The sequence below is a fragment of the Mchenga conophoros genome, linkage group LG15, assembly GCF_057382185.1.
Source record: "Mchenga conophoros isolate Kocher_MC1m ecotype Shallow Benthic linkage group LG15, M_conophoros_male_GT1.1, whole genome shotgun sequence".
Classification (NCBI taxonomy): domain Eukaryota; kingdom Metazoa; phylum Chordata; class Actinopteri; order Cichliformes; family Cichlidae; genus Mchenga; species Mchenga conophoros.
Genome location: NC_140540.1, coordinates 22,208,174 through 22,226,335, shown reverse-complemented (window position 1 = coordinate 22,226,335; position 18,162 = coordinate 22,208,174). Strand labels below are relative to the sequence as shown.

General features: G+C 37.3%; 3 protein-coding genes across 4 annotated transcripts; all 3 read right to left on the bottom strand.

Moving 5' to 3' along the window:
- Window positions 1-4,105: 4,105 nt before the first annotated feature.
- LOC146558317 (ubiquitin carboxyl-terminal hydrolase 37-like) lies at window positions 4,106-5,924 on the bottom strand. The gene is made up of 9 exons (XM_085247775.1): window positions 5,821-5,924; window positions 5,605-5,728; window positions 5,372-5,523; window positions 5,167-5,266; window positions 4,966-5,042; window positions 4,685-4,793; window positions 4,531-4,588; window positions 4,197-4,354; window positions 4,106-4,117 (listed from the first exon to the last, which is right to left on the bottom strand). Exons 1-9 carry the CDS (start codon window positions 5,922-5,924, stop codon window positions 4,106-4,108), a joined length of 894 nt encoding a protein of 297 aa, XP_085103901.1.
- Window positions 5,925-11,336: 5,412 nt separating this feature from the next.
- LOC146558316 (uncharacterized) lies at window positions 11,337-13,763 on the bottom strand. 2 transcript variants are annotated; one of them, XM_085248180.1, is made up of 6 exons: window positions 13,580-13,748; window positions 13,304-13,326; window positions 12,709-12,900; window positions 12,115-12,317; window positions 11,984-11,996; window positions 11,337-11,646 (listed from the first exon to the last, which is right to left on the bottom strand). In XM_085248180.1, the coding sequence occupies exons 1-6, from the start codon at window positions 13,609-13,611 to the stop codon at window positions 11,603-11,605; spliced, it is 507 nt and encodes a 168-aa protein (XP_085104306.1). In that variant the 5' UTR covers window positions 13,612-13,748; the 3' UTR covers window positions 11,337-11,602. The 2 variants fall into 2 exon arrangements, with proteins under 2 accessions (XP_085104306.1, XP_085104305.1); XM_085248179.1 differs by having other exon boundaries at window positions 11,337-11,996; window positions 13,580-13,763.
- Window positions 13,764-15,090: 1,327 nt separating this feature from the next.
- Window positions 15,091-18,062, bottom strand: LOC146558315 (uncharacterized). Its single transcript, XM_085248174.1, has 6 exons — window positions 17,905-18,062; window positions 17,648-17,667; window positions 16,495-16,686; window positions 16,016-16,221; window positions 15,908-15,935; window positions 15,091-15,661 (listed from the first exon to the last, which is right to left on the bottom strand). Exons 1-6 carry the CDS (start codon window positions 17,937-17,939, stop codon window positions 15,576-15,578), a joined length of 567 nt encoding a protein of 188 aa, XP_085104300.1. The 5' UTR covers window positions 17,940-18,062; the 3' UTR covers window positions 15,091-15,575.
- Window positions 18,063-18,162: the final 100 nt, after the last annotated feature.

Genomic DNA, 18,162 nt, shown 5'->3' with positions numbered 1-18,162 from the left:
GGAATGTAATTTATTTTCTAAATAATTACAAAAACAATAAAGAAAAGAAGGTTAAATAAAGACTTTTTTTTTTAAAGGTTTTTCTGGCAATTATTTCATGATTTAGGCTTCAAAGTGTTAATTCCTATGGAAACAGTAATGGTGTACTTAAGTTGACACTATCAAATGCAAAAACCACCAGCCAACATATTGGACTGTCTCTCCAACAACTACTACAGTAAGGAGAGAATGGACACTAGATAATAGGCTGGTATTTAGAATGGTACATAATGAATTGTTGAGTGATAGAAACAGCATTATTACCCTCCAGTGTTATCCATATTAGGAATTTTATTTGAAATGATAGAATCTGATTACTGTAAGTCTTCTGACATCAACAATTAACCACAGTCAGCTGCCACTCAACATGTTTTTGTTCTTTTCAGATCAATCTCCATAAACCCGACAACTTTTCAGTGGTAACTCTGGAAAGCAGTAAAATCAATATATCATCCAATAGATCTAAACAAGTAAAAGCGTTGAAGCATGTTATACAGAGAGGCAAATAAATTCTGCTATTTTTTTTACACTAAATAGTTCATTAAATATTAGCAAAGACCACCCATGTCTTATGCTACCGCACTTTGTCTTTAAAACTGATTTTGGAAAATATTTGGTAACATTGTAAGATAAAGATTGTGCAGTCATCCTTACAAGCTTGGAATATTTTTCACACGTCAAAGATAGATAAGTCTAAATAAAGACAATAGAGGACTAAATCATCTGCCATATTTTACAACTCAGTCACAGATCATGAAATGAGTTAATCAATTTCAGTATATGTAAAGTTTTGAACTTATTCACATAAATCACATGGATACAGCAACACTAATAGAATAACATGTTTCATTTAAAGACTATAGCTGTGCTAGTTGGAGGCATTACCATAAATAGAAATGATAAAACTGGCTCTTACTGTGTGACCTGACCAGTGAACCAGGCCAGAAAAAAATCAGAGCAAACAGTAACGATTCTCATCAAAGACTTTGCAGGGAAATTGCAGGGATTTCATGCAAGGTTGAAGGCATCAAGTTGACCTTCTCATGACTTGTGTCATGAGAAGGTCAACCTCTGACTGAGTGCCTCTGACTGAGTGCCTGTTTATGCAGTCTGACCACCTGTTGAAGGTAACGTGCTAACATGTTAGCTTATGAATTTTTTTACGTGGCAGCTGTACGAGCTAGCTACGTGATTTTGTAAGCTGCTGTGCTCTTCACAAATAAAGCTGGAAGCAGCTCAGACTATTAGAACCAGCACTGAGGCCTGTTACATTTATACAGTGTTAGAGCAATGGCTGCAGCCTACAGCCTTTAAACTAGCGATTAAAATGCTGACAGTAAACTCGTCAGTCCAGATGTTACCACATTACTTTATGATTTAAATGAGTTAAAACAACTTAAACAGGCAGATTAAAATAACAGCTGTCAGTTCTCTCATTCCTTATATCAAGACTGGAGATCACACTACTGATTTCAGTTCATTTAAACCAAATCTCATTTTCATCAATGGCATCATCTCAAAGCACATTACTTTTCAGTTTCAACATTTGACAAAAGTAGCAGAAATCACACATTTTCATCATCTGGGCCTTTTGTTTTAGGCAAAGAAGGAGGGTAATATTTAAAGCTTCCCATTCCAGGGAACATTTTGTAACAATCAGGTTTCTGAGCAGTGTCCAGCAGACTTCACATTGTTTCTCTAAGTAAGCGCATCTGTGATAAACTCCAAGTTGTTTTTGGACATTAATGACAACATAATTGGTGATTTTACACTTATGGAAATGATGTATTATGGAATGGGTGTCCTTCTGAATATCCACACACTCAACATCAGCAAATATATTTTGACTTAAATCAACAGCAAGCTTTTCCTGGAAGTTTTCCAACGCTTGGCGAAGGTGTGTTGGTGGCCAGGGAAGGAACGTGCCCTCCGGTTGTTGCAAGTGGCTGCCATCAGTGTCTCCAGAAGACCATCACAGCAACTTTCATGGGGCAAATGGGGCTGGAAGACCAGTCCTCTGCCTAAACCAGGTGGCTGCAGCCTGGCCCCACACTTTGAAAGGCTGGATTGCTGAAAATGGTAGTGCTAGAGAAATTTGTGGGGGGGGGGGCTACCGGCCAGGACAGTGAAGTGAGTCTGCTATCACTAGCCGGTGAACCTCGAAACTGCCATCACCCTGGCCAAAGACCAGCTGGCGACCATGTCAGTCATGGATATTCACAAATACCCCATAGTACTGGTGGAAATGAAAGATTGGGGGGAAATGCATAGAGTAACGGCTGCGGTTAGCTGACGGCTAGCATACCCCTTAAATCTCAAAACTGATTGGTTGGAGTTTAGTAGCTCAATAGGGCAGTATGCAGGGCTGCACACACAGCCAATAGGGACATGTGGCGTTTGGGCCGCGTTCAGCTTGCCGGTTCCAGCAATTCGCTACACAGAAGATAATGGCACTATGCAATTCGCCCTTTGATCAAATGATGAGAGCTGATAGTCAAATAGTGCGCCCTGACATTTCCACATTTTGTAACGACAGACCATGTTGAGCGTGTCGTGACACTTGTACAATGGAAGAACACAATGGTCGCAGAAGAGCCACTGAGAAATGATTTTTTTAGGTGACTCGTTACAACTCGATGGCTGGTCACCTGGAATAAGATAAGACTCTGGACCCAAAAATTGACCGATTTTACTGGCCAGGAATCTGTTTGGATGTGAGCTGATGGTGTGCGTCCAGTGGTGTCAGCTGGTGAACCAGCTGGCCATTCCAAAAGTGCCTTTATGCCCTTACTGCCCTTAATGGAGGTACCACTTGAGCACATTGGCATGGACCTCATCTGACCATTTTACCGATGAGAAAAAGTAAATCTTTCGTTCAGTTGTTGTTAACTGATCTTGACTTTGTTAATTAAACGTTGTAAACCTGCTTTCAGTGTGTCCTGTACATGAGTTCTTTCAGTATACCACAGCACGGTGTGTTTTTTGAGCTGATGAAGTTCAGCCAAAACAGGAAACATGCAGCAGGAGACAGTAACTTGTTAAAATGTGATAAAAGGTACAATTAAAGATTTTCATGGATTTTTCAAGGATAAATGTCTAATTTGGTCAAAAGTTCTATATGCCATTTCTGGAGAGAGTGCAGTGGAAATGTTGTCACTTTTGGACTTTGCTACTTGCAGCTAAACATTTGCAGCTAAATAATGTATAATGTAAGCAGAAACTGCAACTGAATGAGGGAATATTTGTCTAAAAACTTAAACTGAACTAGAAGGGTACCAGTGCTCCAGCTTACCATCTTTACCTGAGTAAATCTGTTTGTTGAACAATCTAAATGGTTGATTCAGAAACTTCTGTGACATCAACTTAACTGAGACTCATTACAAATTTCACAAAACACAGTTGAATACTTAGTTACTTAGTTTTTATTAGTTATTTTTGTTTTTGTTGTTATGTTAATTTTAATTATAAATAAATAAATAATATCTTTATTTTATTTTATTATTAATTTATTTGTTTATTTTTTTGTTGTTCCCAGAGAGCAAGCCAAACACCGATCCTGACTATCTCTAGTAGTGGTGCACCACTAGTAGACTTTGTTTTAACCTCCTAGGACCTGGAGTCCATATATGTGGACATTACATTTTGGGTTGTCTAGACCAAAATATAAAATGTTGCTATACAAAGGCCTGATATTCATGTATGAGGACATCATGCTGCCATATGTCCTCATATGTGGATCTCATTTTTCACCGAAATAAAAATCAGGTGAAAAAAAAATCAGGTAATTCTTTGTTTTTTACATTCATCAGGTCCCAATCAACCCAAAATGGCACAGAGAAATTAAAAATGCATGCCATTAAAAAGTCCAGGTCTTAGAAGGTGAACAATGTCTCTGCTGATGAGACCGGTGAATGTGGGGCGACGGTGGCAAGAAAAAACTCCCTCCTGGAGGAAGAAATCTTGGGAGGAACCAGGCTCTCTGGGAGGACCCTTCCTCCTAAGGGCAATACTTACCAGCGGTCTGAGATGACGGTTGTTCCTTCTCAGCATGATGATGGCTCTAACTTCATTCCACATCCTGTTTTAGAATGAAGAGAAAAATGATTAACAAGGTAATAGGACATTTCAAAATTCTCTCAGCTGCTGTGTCTTCTTACGTTTCTCTTGTAAAACAGGATGTAGGCAGACTGCTGCTGTTCCTCAAAAACTGCCGATCCAGTTGTGTGGAGCACCTGTGCATCATTATAGGTGAGCCAAGGATCTGATGTAGACTGTGGACTCTCCTCAGGATGCACAGAATTACAGATGTAGTGTCCTGAAATCACATTAAGACAAATGAATCCAACTTCTAAAAGTCAACTGATTCAAGCAAACAGTGGTTTGGACTTAGTGCTTCTTAAAACATCAAAAGCTTTTGTGTGTGAGTCCTTCACTCAAAAGTAGCAAGTTCTGTTCAATCATTTTCTGTTTGTAACAAGTCAGTTGTTTTACCTGATTCTGTGCCTCCATAGTGACTAATGATGCTTATGAGTCCATAACGGCCATCACCCTGAGAAGGAACAAATCCAAAGATCAGTTTCATAAAGTCTCACATCAGTGCGATAATTAAGCTGATTCTCTGAGATGTTCTGCAGTCTGTTTTTACCTGTTTGGATGACACCACCAAGTCCCTCTGCAGCCTGACGGGGTCATTCACCTTCTGAAGCTTGTGGGTTTTTGTAAAGCCAAACCTCTTCAGGTGAAAGATGAGGACTCTGGCAGAAAAGAAAAAAAACCCAAGGTACAAAATAAGAAGAATGAGTGTCAAACACAAACCGAAGATGGGGCAAAATGACTGCTCAAGTGTTGTCTTAAAAACTCTGATGTTTAGTTCGCCACAGTTTGGAAATCAGGTCAGTCGATCAATTCTGATGTGACCTTACTCACGTTGGCAGTGTATCAAAAGACGGCTTCACTTCCGAGGTCGTCCCTCCACAGTCACAGGTAAATTCGATTTTTTGTTCCTAAACAACAGCACAGAGAAAACAGGCTTTATGGTAGAAAAAAAATCACAACATATGTACACAAACACAAACAAAAAAGGTGTGTTAAGATCAGTGATACTACATCTCGAATTTGTGATCTTACCTTCAAGTATGTCCCTAACATGTCCTCAACAGACCCCTCTGGAACCAGGTCAAGAGACAAGCTTGTGAATTCCTCCTGGCGTGATGACTGGTGACCGCAGCTACACATTTAAGGAGTAACGTAGTTAAAGTAACGATCAGGTAGGTGGAAAAGAGGTATATGAAAATGTTGCAATCAGCCCTGTGTTTCTGAAAGACTGGCTTACCTCTTGCATGTCCTCATGTTTTCCATTTTGAAAACATGATGGTCTTCTACTGGGCAGGTATAACTTTGGCCCAGGAGAGCTGCTTCCCTCTTCAGGTGAGGTGAGAGGCTTTTCACCTCATTGAGGAACAAGGTTAGGAATTCATGAGCGTCCTGAAAGAAAAACACAGAGGAGATTTAGAACATAAACATAAACATTAGAAGGTAAAGCAAAAAACAAAATGTCCAAATAACTTTCTGCGCACTGCCTTTGTATTCAGGAACCTGTTTGCTGAATGCCTTCTTAAAAGATATTAGGCGGCGTTTTTTAAGGTCATAATCTCTTGATTCATGACAGTTCCTGATGTCCATGAGCCTTCTGTAACAAGGAAAGGGTAAACAGACATTTCTGGTGTTAGATATCTTTGTTCTTCAGGTTTTTGAAGAAAGTAGAAGGTTGATGTAGCGCACCTTAAGAGCCGAGCTTCTGAGACTGCTCTCCACAAAGTCTCCTGACGGCTGACGTCTCTAATGAACTCCTCATTGTTGAGGAGGCTCTGCAGGCAGGAGTTCATGACAGCTACAGCTATTGTTTGGGATGATATGATGAAACTGAAGGGTGGCTGGGCACCTGGGAAAAAAAAGAGGTTGGATGAGGCTGCAGCTCGTTTCCCAGCCTTACTGGCATTGCCCCTCAAACCTGCTGCACCACCCCTTCCCTGCAGAAATGACAAGAAAAGAAATGACAAATGATGGGTCTCTGATGGGCAAAGACAGACAGACAGACAAAGTCCCTAGAGACACAATTTCAGTCAGTTCTATGCCAAGTTGTTGTGAATAAGGGTAAGTATGGAATTGAGTGCCTTTTTTATGTTTGAATAATTCATGCTGGTGTTACAGGGCTTAGTAAACAAAAACTAATTTTGATGAAAGAAGCCAAGTACAAGGACCTCAACAAAGCCTACAATGAGGTGTGCCTATTGGAGAAAAAATACAAAGAAAGTCAGGTTGGCTCAAAGCATTCGTACAGTACTGTATCCGAGGAAATCGATGATATTAAAGCCAAGTTCATAGAAACTTTATATAGCTTAAAGTGAAATTATCAAAGAAACCTCAGCTACTTACCTGCTTTTGACTAACAGTTCTCTGAGTTTTGCTTCAAAGAAAATTTTTTGGTTTATTTCAGCTGTTTTCAATTGATATTGACTTTGTTAGTTAAACATTGTTAACCTGCTTTCAGTGTGTCCTGTACACGAGTCCTCTTAGCAAACCATGACATAATATCTTTTTGGAGCTGATGAAGCTAAGCTAAAAACTATGGAGGACCACAAGAGCCACGCGCACATCGAAATAAAGAATTCTGTGCTTAAATATTGAATTGTAGAATAAATTCTCCATTTGTAAATTCATTTTTGAATTCCAATTTAATAAATTGGATTTCAAAATCCATTTTTGATTCCTGTTCGCTCAGGGATTAACCTTTGGATTAGCTGTTGGATTAACAACTTCATTTTAAAAAATACTGCAGCTATTCGAAATTTGCCACACTGTGGGATGTAAGGAGCTCTCTGATTGGTCCATCTCTGAGGCCGTCTCTCCTGCATGAAGTCCAGGTGCTGATTTTCCAGTGTGTGCATCTGTCACACCATCAATGGCTGCAGTATGGAACAGATGTGGGTGTGTCCTCATCTCCCAGAGGAGTCCAAATCATCATCAAACAGCCCTACAGACACAAAAATGTGAAAATATAAACAGCCAGACTATCAGCAGTGATTTAACTACTTTAAGATCTCTGAGAAAAACATTTACAGTATATATCACTGAATTTAAGGCCTTTAAAATCACAGAGCATACAGAAAAAAGTACTAAACTGAATCAATTTCAGCTTTCGTTTTTCATGATGTATATTGTATTAATAATTAAATTTCATTATCTGTGTCTTTACCACACATTTCCCACACAGGTTTAGATACTGTAGGTTAAGTGAATGCTTAAATTGATTGACACTGATTAGAATATACTGGACATTCGAAGCTAAGATTCAGCGCACTGTGTTAGAGGCTGGGTTTTGATGAATTTATCATATATACAACCTTTGATCATCATTTATGTCCAGTTGAGAATGAATCTGTGCACTCACATATTAATTGTCCCCCTACACACACACACACACACACACACACACACACATACACAAACACCCTTAAACATACCTGCTATCTCTTGTCTCTCTTCCTCCGTGTGCCCAACAATCTCCTCTTCCTCCTTTCAGCATCTCTTGCCTACACCACTTTGGTCACATGTCTCACTTCTTGACAGTACCTCCCATATAAGTGTCAATCATGACCGATGAAAGCACACACATTTGAGGTCATTAAACCAATCGGCTTGTGACCCATGTTGTAACTAACCTCAAGATTAACTTGCATATTATCATAAACTGCAGTGGTTTTATCCTGACATAGTTAAAAATAAAGGGAGTTGGAAATTTTCTTAAAAGCGGCAACTCTTTATTCCATATCCTAAATTCCATGTTTTCCATTTTGGAACTAGGATAATCTCACTACCAAGCTGAGTTTGGGAGAGACTTTTAGCCTCAGCAGTCTAGGAGAAAATATGGCAAGTAAATAGGAATTACTCTGTATTATGCTCCAGCTACATGTTACATTTTGTTATAATGAGGGGAGAAAAGTAATGTTTTTATATTGCTTTAATTTAGACAATAATTCTAGATTTATTTATTTTTTTTGTCTTCTACTTCTTCTTTCATTTGTTTTTCATTTTCCTGTGCATGGGCCTCTGGGTCTCTGCCCAGAACACCCATTGAGTAATTTGGGCCCACCCTGTTACATTATAAGTTTGATCAAATTTGAACCAGGAAATTGCCCTTTGAAACATGGATATTATTTTGTTTTACTCATGAAAATCAAGATGCAACAAAGAACTACAAATCTCATAAACCTCATATTATGGATGCAGACCTAAACTTAGAAAAACACATTAAGACAATAACAAAATCAGCTTACTATCACCTCAAGAATATTTCAAGGATAAAAGATCTGATGTCTCAACAGGACCTGGAAAAACTAGTCCATGCATTCATCTTTAGTAGGCTTGATTACTGTAACAGCATCTTTACAGGTCTACCTAAAAAATCAGTCAGACAACTACAGCTCATTCAGAACTCTGCTGCTCGAGTCCTCACTAAGACCAAAAAAGTGGACCACATCAGTCCAGCTCTGAGGTCTTTACACTGGCTGCCTGTCCGTCAGAGGATAGACTTTAAAGTCCTGATGCTGGTCTATAAAGCTCTGAATGGTTTAGGACCAAAATAGGTCAGGAGTGACCTCCTGACCCAGTATGAACCTTCCAGATCCCTCAGGTCATCTGAATCCAGTCTTTTATCAGTTCCCAGAGTCAGAACCAGACACGGAGAAGCTGCATTCAGCTTTTATGCTCCATATATCTGGAACAAACTCCCAGAAAGCCTCAGATCAGCTGAAACACTCAGTTTATTTAAATCCAGGTTGAAGACTCACCTATTCTCAGCTGCATTTGAATAAAACACCAAATCCACACTTTTAAGCTTAAATTTCAAAACTTACATTTAACTACTGATTTTATCTACTGTTCTGATTTTATCTGTTTTGACTTTATATACTGTTTTGTTTCTTTGTTTGTTTATTAGTTAGTTTGCTTGTTTTAATCAATTTTAAATCATGCTTTTTATTTGTTTTTGTTTCTAATGTCTCTGTAAAGCACTTTGAATCACCTTGTTGTTGAATTGTGCTATACAAATAAACTTGCCTTGCTTATTAAATGATATTGGTAGCTCATAGAGACTTTGGATTCTTAGTGTCTCCAGCTTTCATCTCTTACATAATGAGATTGAAGGCATGATGTATCACCACTAGAATTACTGGTTTATCACCTGTGAGTGTGGAGATAACTGGATAAAATCGATCAGAAACAATATGAGGAAAATAGTTAGCTTACTTAATTTACATGACTGTACATGGAAACTCACAAAGAAATCCTTGACAAACATTACACTGTGCAAGATAGAACGTGCTTATTAAAAGTTATTGTTAACTTCATCACCTCAAAAATAAATGTAAGTTAATTTACTTACATTTATTTATTTATTTTATGCAGAGAAATTGTTTGTTTTTCATACTGTGTGTTAATTATATGCATTAAAATGTGGCTTGGCAAAACCAATCTGATCAGAATGAATCCATCTCAGAGAGAATGAGTGTCTTTTGGGACGTGAGCTTGTTTTCTTGATGAATGGAATTGCAAGTATCAGTCAGTCAGACATAAAAAGTGTCTTTATTCCATAGTCAGAAGATACAAACTGTTTCTGCTTAGTAAAGGAAAAGGAACCGTTGAAAACATATTAAATATCAATAAAATAAAATCAAGCTTGACATCTATAATTTTATGGACTGTGTAATGTGTGAGGAATGAAAAGATCCCACATTATTTAATGGGAATAAAAATGATCACACAGCTGATTTCAAAAACATCCCAAAGATCAAAGAAAAAGAAAATTACGTGGCTAGTTAGACAATTTAACATTTTGCATTCCAGCACCTCAAAATGGTAATCAGCAGTTTGTATGATCCTCACCAGTTTGTATGCATGCCAGGCAACATCAGGGCATGCTCCTAGTGAGATAACATATGGTGCTAATGGATCTTGTTTCATCCCGGATACTGGTTCTGGTACTTACCTTGGCTGGTGCTGGGCTTGATGTGACACCCTTCATGAACGATAAGGAGGTTTCTTGTCTTGATGTTAGTATCTTCTATCTCCTCCTCTTGTCTCAGCATTGTATCTGGCAACCACGTATCAATTGCCTGGAACTTGTTCTCCCCAGTCATGCCACTGTCCTGGGTCGTTTCGACCCAGCATTTGGAGTTTCTCGTGGCTTTTGTATTTTTGGTTATTTTCTTGATTTCTTGTCAGGCTATGGTGATGATGATGATTATTAATAAGTATGTTCCAGCTTATTCTGGTTTAGGTTTAGTTCTACCAGTGTAAAGTCCGTGTTTTCTTAGTCTGCATATTTGTGTATTGTTTCCTGTTTTATTTTGAAGGGTTACGACTTATGTCAGTATGTCTAACTTCGCTCCCCCTGTCTCGTTAGCCCTAATCTCTCCCAGCTGTGTCTCCCTCCTGTTTTCAATTCCCTGATTACTCCCCTGTGTATATAAACCCTGTGTTTGCCTTTGCTCAGTGTCATGTTGTACCCTCGGATCCTGCCTGTGTGTTTCCGTTTTCAGCGTTCATTGTTCTGTTTATGTTTTGTTCCTTACCAGCAATAAAGCTGAGATGAGAAGCTTTTTTGAGTTGAAATCCTGTCTCCACGAGTCCTGCATTTGGATCCTCACCTCCGCCTGCCCGCACACAGAGCCCTGACAATTCATCCCGTCTCAAACCACTGTCATAAAACATGATGTGGTGCTGACTAACCCTACACCAATCAAACAGCGCGCTTATCGGGTTAGTCCAGCAAAGCGGGAAATCATAAAACAGGAAGTTGAGTATCTTCATCAGAATGGATTTGCAGTTCCAAGCTCCAGCTCTTGGAGTTCACCATGTCTCCGAGACACGAAGTCAGATGGAAGCCCAAGATTCTGTACTGACTTCCGAAAGGTGAACTCTGTCACTGTACCAAATGCACATCCCTTACCTCTTATCGATGACTATAAACACTGCAAACACATCTGCACGCACGTGCAGATTGCCCCGTGCGTGGGGCTGCGTGGCCGCAACGCGTTAGTTTAGCTCGTTAATGCGTTAGTGCCATGCAGCCCGGTGAAGATACATGTTTATAAAACACAACATTTCCTTTGCCATCACTATAGCTAGGTATAGTTAGCAACCAAAACATCTTTTTAATGAACTTTGGAGCCTTTTAGCATGTCTGCAGTATTACGGCGTAATAAGGAGTAAATAATTAAGAACTCACTTCTTAACTCTTTTTTTATTCATGTTTTTTCTTATACATATATATATATATATATTTATCTTCACGCAGTGTGCAAAGATTATCTGCAGATCTGGTATGTTTGCAACATTACACCTCTATTGTGATCCAGATATAAAACAGTGATAGATATATAACAAACAGTATAGATCAGTAAATTCTACCCCAAAACTTCATAACTATAAAGTATTAAAGGTAATAACAGCACAATCCAGAAAGGTTACGTTTAATTTAGTTGCACAGTGACTTCCTGATGAATCATTTTGTTGTAATACAACACCATGTCCAAAGACTCCTCAGATCTAAAATAAAGGCAGGAAACGGACAATAAGTCAGCTAAATATAAAACAATCTATACTTATGAGGATATTTAATTGTTTAATTCAAAATTTTAACCATGTTTATAAATGGTTTTATTTTTGATGGACATTACAACACTAGATGCAATTTTTTTGACTCTGAAAATCAGAAAAAAAAAACCTAAGATCAAATAGATCATAGAGAAATATATTATTGTTTAGAAGAAAAGAGTTCAAAATGTCCACTGAAATAACATTATATGGTTGGTGAAACTTGTACCACAAAGTTTTCATCAGTTTAGAAAATGGCGTAACATAACATCAAGACTGTCATACTTACGCCACAAAATCATCTGAAGAATAAAAAGAAAGACAGAAAGAAATCATTATCACTGATTTTAAAAATATCACAGCACACAACTCTGTCATTGCATATAAGTGTAATACTAAATCAGTATGAGAAATCATTACCTGACAAACTGAAAGTTTAAAAAGCTTGAAGAGTGTATCTTCTAAGTTATCATTGAGTTTGCAGTTCAGGAGTTTGTCCTCATAAAATAGACAGTCCACGGTGAGATGAACGTTTTGGTTGTTCACCTGTCTCTGACTTTTAGATACAACATAATGAGGATTGATGGTATGATGCATCACCACCAGAATCACTGGTTTACTACCTGTAAGCACAGACGCAACCAGATCAACTGAGTCGGAAACAAAGTGAAGCACATAAATTAAGTTTCTACTTTTGTAGCTCATACTGCAGACCATGAAGGCTGTTAAGCATGACCCTTTTGTCACAAATATGTTTTAGTTATTTCTATTTTTAATCCATTAGTTATCCATATTTATTTCTTATTACTTACAAATTTGTTATGAGAAATAAATATGTTAAATATACAGACGTGGATACCTTATATAAGACCAGGCAGATGCAGATAAACTTTAATTTTTAGGCTGTGGTCTCAAAATACATTTCTACAATTATTTAATTAATTATCCTGCTATTACACCATTCACATACAGTTACATTTCTCAGATTAAGTAATCTCATATAGTATTTCTTACAGGGCAGGTTGCTCAGGGCATCTGTGATGTCTGTTCCAACTCGTGAAACAACAGGACAGAAAACCAGAAGATAGTCACATTCTTCTGGAGAATTCACCTGAGTTTGACCAATTCTTTTGAGCATTTCAATAATGGGATAGTGAGCCTCATTTGTTCTTCCCGCCAACCAGACATGGAATGTTTTCCATGAAACTAAAGATGAAGGAACAGAAGATGTGGGTAGTTTTCCAAAGTAACTCTTTAAAACTGTTACATATCCACACAATGCTGTGCAATTATAACTGTAGTCATAATAAAAATAAAATACACCCTTTTACAGAGTCATACTTATTGCTGCTAAAGATGGTTCTAGAAGCTACTGAATTACTGGTGTTCTTAGATTTCCACACACACACCTACATGCACGCATGCAAACTCAGCATTTATGTTCTGGCCACTTCTCTCATTCATCTTTATTTCCCTTTTGGTGTTTAAATCCTTTAATGCTACAGCTGCAACTTGCTCTATTCATCAGCAACTACAAAGTTAGTGTTGTGTTATGGAGGCAACATTAAGTGTTTCATAAAATAAGAAAATAGGTTGTATTTTTTCCCACCTTGCTCTACTTCTTCCTGGTCTCTGTATCGGGATTATGAAAGAGAAAGCAGCTTTTAGTCTGAATTTAACAATCCAATAAATACAGCTAGTTGGTTAATATGTAACAAGGTTAGTAAAAGGTGCTCAGTGTAAACCCTTACTAGAACCGGAAGACTAAAAATAGAAAACAACCTTAGATGGATAGAAATCTATTACTCTAATGCATGGCAGAGAGGCAGCATTTCACAGCCTAAGAGAGATGTTTTTGTTTTTTAAAATTCAGATGTTTACTTACAATATCCTTTGGTAATCTCTTGTGTCTGACATTTTCTTCACCACACTGAAAAAACAATGAATGCTTGTCTATTCCAGTACTTTCACTTTTGATTTGCAAAGGGTTAGTCAGTAAACAGGTCCTTTCAGTGTCACATGATGCTGCTATCTGAAGACAGGCGTTATTCCTGTTCCCCTTTCACATGGCATCTTTTTACAGCATCTCCACCTAGTGGACGCACTATTTCATGAGAGGAACAAACCACAAAAGTGTTTGATGCAAGATAAAACAATGTCAATTGTGCATTTGAAATATACAGTATGTTCACAAAATGGGATTGGTGCCTCTGTACTTTCTAAAGATTACTGTGTTTAATGGAAAATAAAGAGCTGAAAGTTGCATGTAGCCACACTGATGCCACACCCAGTTCCAACCTGGTGCTTTGAAAAGTCACATGAGAAGCAAGGGCTGAATCTGACTGTAAAACACATTGTATTCTCAAATGGCGTTGACTTGTCAATCATAGCACAGGCCATCATAAAGCATACTCTGCTTTATCATCCTAAGGCAGGGACGGTACACCTGGGAGTTTATGTACATCTTCTAACACTTCTCATTGCTTTCTATGCCCTTATGTTGAGCACATTTAAGCAGCAGCACAACTTTGACATCAAAGACGAAGTGACACAGAAACACAGTGAAGACAGTTTTCCCATCCAATGCAACTGATGTGGTCATCTCCAAAACTAATTCAGCAATGCCTAAATTGTGTCTGGGTGCTATAACTCTGGTCTTTTATTGGTCATTTTCATAATCTAATGTTGTTCAAGTGGTTTGTAGTATTCATTTTTTTATTATCTCTAATCACCTCAGAATTTGATATTGCTATTGCAACTATAAACCATTCATGAAAGAGACCTTAATGATCATGTAAAGCTTTGATGTGAGAAGAAAAAAAGTTCTGCCAAGATGTGATTATAATTGTTAGCTGATTGAATAACTACTCATCTTCTGTAAAAATAGTTATAGAGGAAAACCCACAACTTTTTAATATTTGTGAAAGCCTGCAAGGAGAAAGTATAATTACAAACAAAAAAAGAGTTTTCACAGTCCAGCAGTGCATTGTTTTCTTCTTAAAATATCAGAACTTTGAAAGATACAACAGGTGTGTGGAACATGAGAACATAAACGTAGAATAAAAAAACGATAAATGCTAAAAATTATATATTTTTCTGGTTAATTTCCAGTGTTTTATACTGATCAAAACACTGTAAATAACCAAGTATTTCCAGCAAAAAGAAAAGTTTCATCTAATTTTTTACGTTTCATTTTTTGGAAAGTAATTCTAGAAAAAACAAAACCAAAGCAGACGACGTGAACAAAAGGTATAACAAAATATTTTGGGGAAAATGTAGCAAAGGTATCACTGCTAAAGATGTATACTGCATATGAGTTTTCTCTCTTTATTTTTTCTAAAATTAATAAATAAACTATTAAAACAAAGAGATAAATAAATGAATACAGAAAACACACACATATACGCATGATTTAATTTGTACTTGACAAATTATATAATCTCAACATTATAATCAAATAAAGCTGCATAATTATAACATAATAAATATAATAATATTATTATTACTATTAACAAATATGATTTATTTCAGAACTGAGTTTTTATTTATTAACCCCACCTCCACATTCACTCACACACACACACACACACACACACACACACACACACACACACACACACAAACATACACACACACACACACACACACGCACACACACACACACACACACACACACACACACACAAACATACACACACTCAAACTACAAACTTGAAATATAATGACATAATTTCATATTATCATCAAGTAAAGTGAATTTGTTCACATATCTATCAGTATAATCAGTTTTTACATCATTTCACTTCTATTCTACTTTTGCTAACTGATCAAGAGACTCATCTCTACAAACACCCACATCAGCTTTCACTTTCAGCGGCTTTTTAACGTGTTAAAAATAGGCCTAAAATTACTAGCAGAGCCAAAATTGTAGCAATTAATATTGCCACCATCAAAGGTATTTTCCAACCTAAAAAAAAAAAGAAAGAAAGAAGAAAAGAGCAATAAGTCTGGTATCATTTACAATTACCATTGTTATATTCTGATTAATCTGATTGACAGCGCTGTATATGGAAACAAATGTGATCAAGTTCAAAAGCTAAATTACATCACATTAGACAGTTAATGAAATTTAAACCAAAGAGGAATTCTACACTAAAACACTTTAGAAAAAATTCACTAAATTAAAAAGACAAAATATTACAGTCATACTTACCGTCCATGAAGTTCTGACAGGGAAACATCTGAAAGAAAGAATGAAAGAAATCAGCCACAGTGATAATCCTTTACTGATAATAAGCCTTGTGTTAGATCAGTCACTTACCTGAGTAGGAGGAGAAACCCGCAAAAATTTCTTCACCTCATGCCACATGATCTCATTCAGGTTGGAATTCAGGAGTTTGTCTTCATAAAACAGACAGTCCACAGTGAGGCGGACATGTGGGTTATCCACCTGTCTCCGGCTTTCACCCGCAACATAATCAGTATCGAAGGTATGATGCATCACTACCAGAATTGCTGGTTTATCACCTGAAAACACAAAGAAGAGAGGGTGAAATGATTGAAAACAAGAAATTCAAAAGATGTTTTCCATCTGTAGCCTATGCTGTAAGAACATAAAAGCTGCATGTGGCTCTTTGCCTGAAGAGCCACATGTTGCTGAACCAGTTTTCTATGTAAATACTGCATGGGTGGATACCTAATGTAAGACCAGTCACATACAGTTGCATTTTTTAGAATACCTTCCCACAATCATTTATAAGATTCAATCAGTGCTAAATAATATAATGTAGCTTTTCTTACGGGGCATGTTGCTCAGGGCTTCTGTGATGTCGGTTCCAACTCGTGAAACAACAGGACAGAAAACCAGAATGTAGTCACATTCTTCTGGAGACTTCACCTCTCTTTGGCCAAAGGTGATCATCTTTCTAACAATGAAATGATGAGTCCCATTTGTCTTTCCCTCCACGAAGACGTAGAACTTTTCCCCCAAAGCTAAAGATTTGGGAAAAAAATTAGATAATTGTTCTTAACTTTGTGTAGCTGCACAGCTTCAAGCAAAAGAAGATAAACCTTGAGTCCATTCTGCAAGTTTCAAAATAATCTAAAAATTATGTCAACTTTTCACCTCAATGTTAATTACAGAATGTATAATGTATGAATGTACATTTTATTAATGTAGAAAATTTCATTAGACACAATGTGCTTAAATTAAAAGATAGGAAGATAAAAACTATGTAGTAATAAAATACAAGACAACACACACACACACATACACACAAAGAATTAACTGTAAGAATAAAAAGGTTTTAAGTACGTGTTTGAAGGTCTTCTTTGAAATAACAGGAAGTACCCTTAGCACACTTAGATCTAATTAGACCTGAAGAGATCTAATGGAAGTCCATCTAAGCAAAATAGATTTTTTTAGCTGCTCCCAAAATCTGTTTAAACTTTAAACCACAGAAGTAATCATAGACCTGCAGCTCTGCCCTTCAGTTTAGATTAGCATGGATTAGCATGCTAATACAATTTCCAGTTAAAAGAGAAAGTGAAACTAAGTTAAAACAATACAGAAAAAAACAGAGCATGTTTAGTGGCCTGCAACACCGTGGTGCTTTTAACCAGAGTTTAAAAGGTCAAAGACAATGCAGTCGCAGTCACAGAAGTGTAAGGATGCATTAACTGTTTGAGCAGTGCTGGTACGTCTAAAACTAGACGTAGACATGAAAAATGAGAGTAATTATGAGCAGCAGGAGCAATTATTTACATTTCTAGGCAGTGAATATACTGCAAGTCCAGTATGCACTCTCATTTAACCAAAAGCAATTCCAATTTTAGTTGCAAATTCTGCAATTCGCCAAACTTGAGGTTCCTTTTTACTAGTCTGCTGCATGGTGCTGTCAGGAAGTGTAAAGTGTTTGAGATTAAGTTAGAAAAAACAAATGTAATTGCTCACCATTTTCTTCATTTGTGCTTCTAAGTAGAGACGTGGAAAGAGAGAAAGGTGCCTTAGTCAGACTTTAACAAAGCTGAATAACTTCAGGTAAATATGCGTACATCCTGGTAACAGCTGTTCTTCGCAAACTTATAATAGAACACAGCATAAAAAAACAAATGAAAAAACCCCAAATCTTAGCAGTGTATAATCTGGGATTTAGCTTTTAACAGTCTGAGAAAAAGGATCTAAAACCAATATTTAAGAAGCTTACTTACGGAGTACTTTGATAAGATGTTGGTGTCTCTGCCATATTTTATCACACGCTCAAGACCAGTGAACACCCTTCCCCCACGTCCAGTCTTCCTTCCACTGTTTGTTGAAGGCAGCGTGTCAGTCACGGAACAGGAACTGCAGACATAACTGTGTGCTGAAGGAAATAAGATAAGAGCACAGCAGCAGCGGAGGAAATGTAGTTACTATAGTGTGCAATACAAAGACACTAGCAGTTACAATGTTGGGGTCTTCAAACTACA

What these genes read in the sequence shown, in the direction of transcription:
- LOC146558316 (XM_085248179.1), bottom strand. Translation starts at nt 13,611, where the DNA reads ATGTCAGACACAAGAGATTACCAAAGGATATT. An exon ending in TGCCCTGAGCAACCTGCCCT is followed by an intron (nt 12,318 to 12,708) that starts GTAAGAAATACT and finishes CTGTGCTTACAG; the next exon opens with GTAGTAAACCAGTGATTCTG. An exon ending in TTAAACTTTCAGTTTGTCAG is followed by an intron (nt 11,997 to 12,114) that starts GTAATGATTTCT and finishes TTTATTCTTCAG; the next exon opens with ATGATTTTGTGGCGTAAGTA.
- LOC146558315 (XM_085248174.1), bottom strand. Translation starts at nt 17,939, where the DNA reads ATGGCAGAGACACCAACATCTTATCAAAGTACTCC. An exon ending in AGCCCTGAGCAACATGCCCC is followed by an intron (nt 16,222 to 16,494) that starts GTAAGAAAAGCT and finishes TTGTGTTTTCAG; the next exon opens with GTGATAAACCAGCAATTCTG. An exon ending in GGGTTTCTCCTCCTACTCAG is followed by an intron (nt 15,936 to 16,015) that starts GTAAGTGACTGA and finishes TCTTTCTTTCAG; the next exon opens with ATGTTTCCCTGTCAGAACTT.
- LOC146558317 (XM_085247775.1), bottom strand. Translation starts at nt 5,924, where the DNA reads ATGAACTCCTGCCTGCAGAGCCTCCTCAACAATGAGGAGTTCATTAGA. An exon ending in ACAAAGGCAGTGCGCAGAAA is followed by an intron (nt 5,524 to 5,604) that starts GTTATTTGGACA and finishes TTTTTCTTTCAG; the next exon opens with GACGCTCATGAATTCCTAAC. An exon ending in TGGTGGTGTCATCCAAACAG is followed by an intron (nt 4,589 to 4,684) that starts GTAAAAACAGAC and finishes GTTCCTTCTCAG; the next exon opens with GGTGATGGCCGTTATGGACT.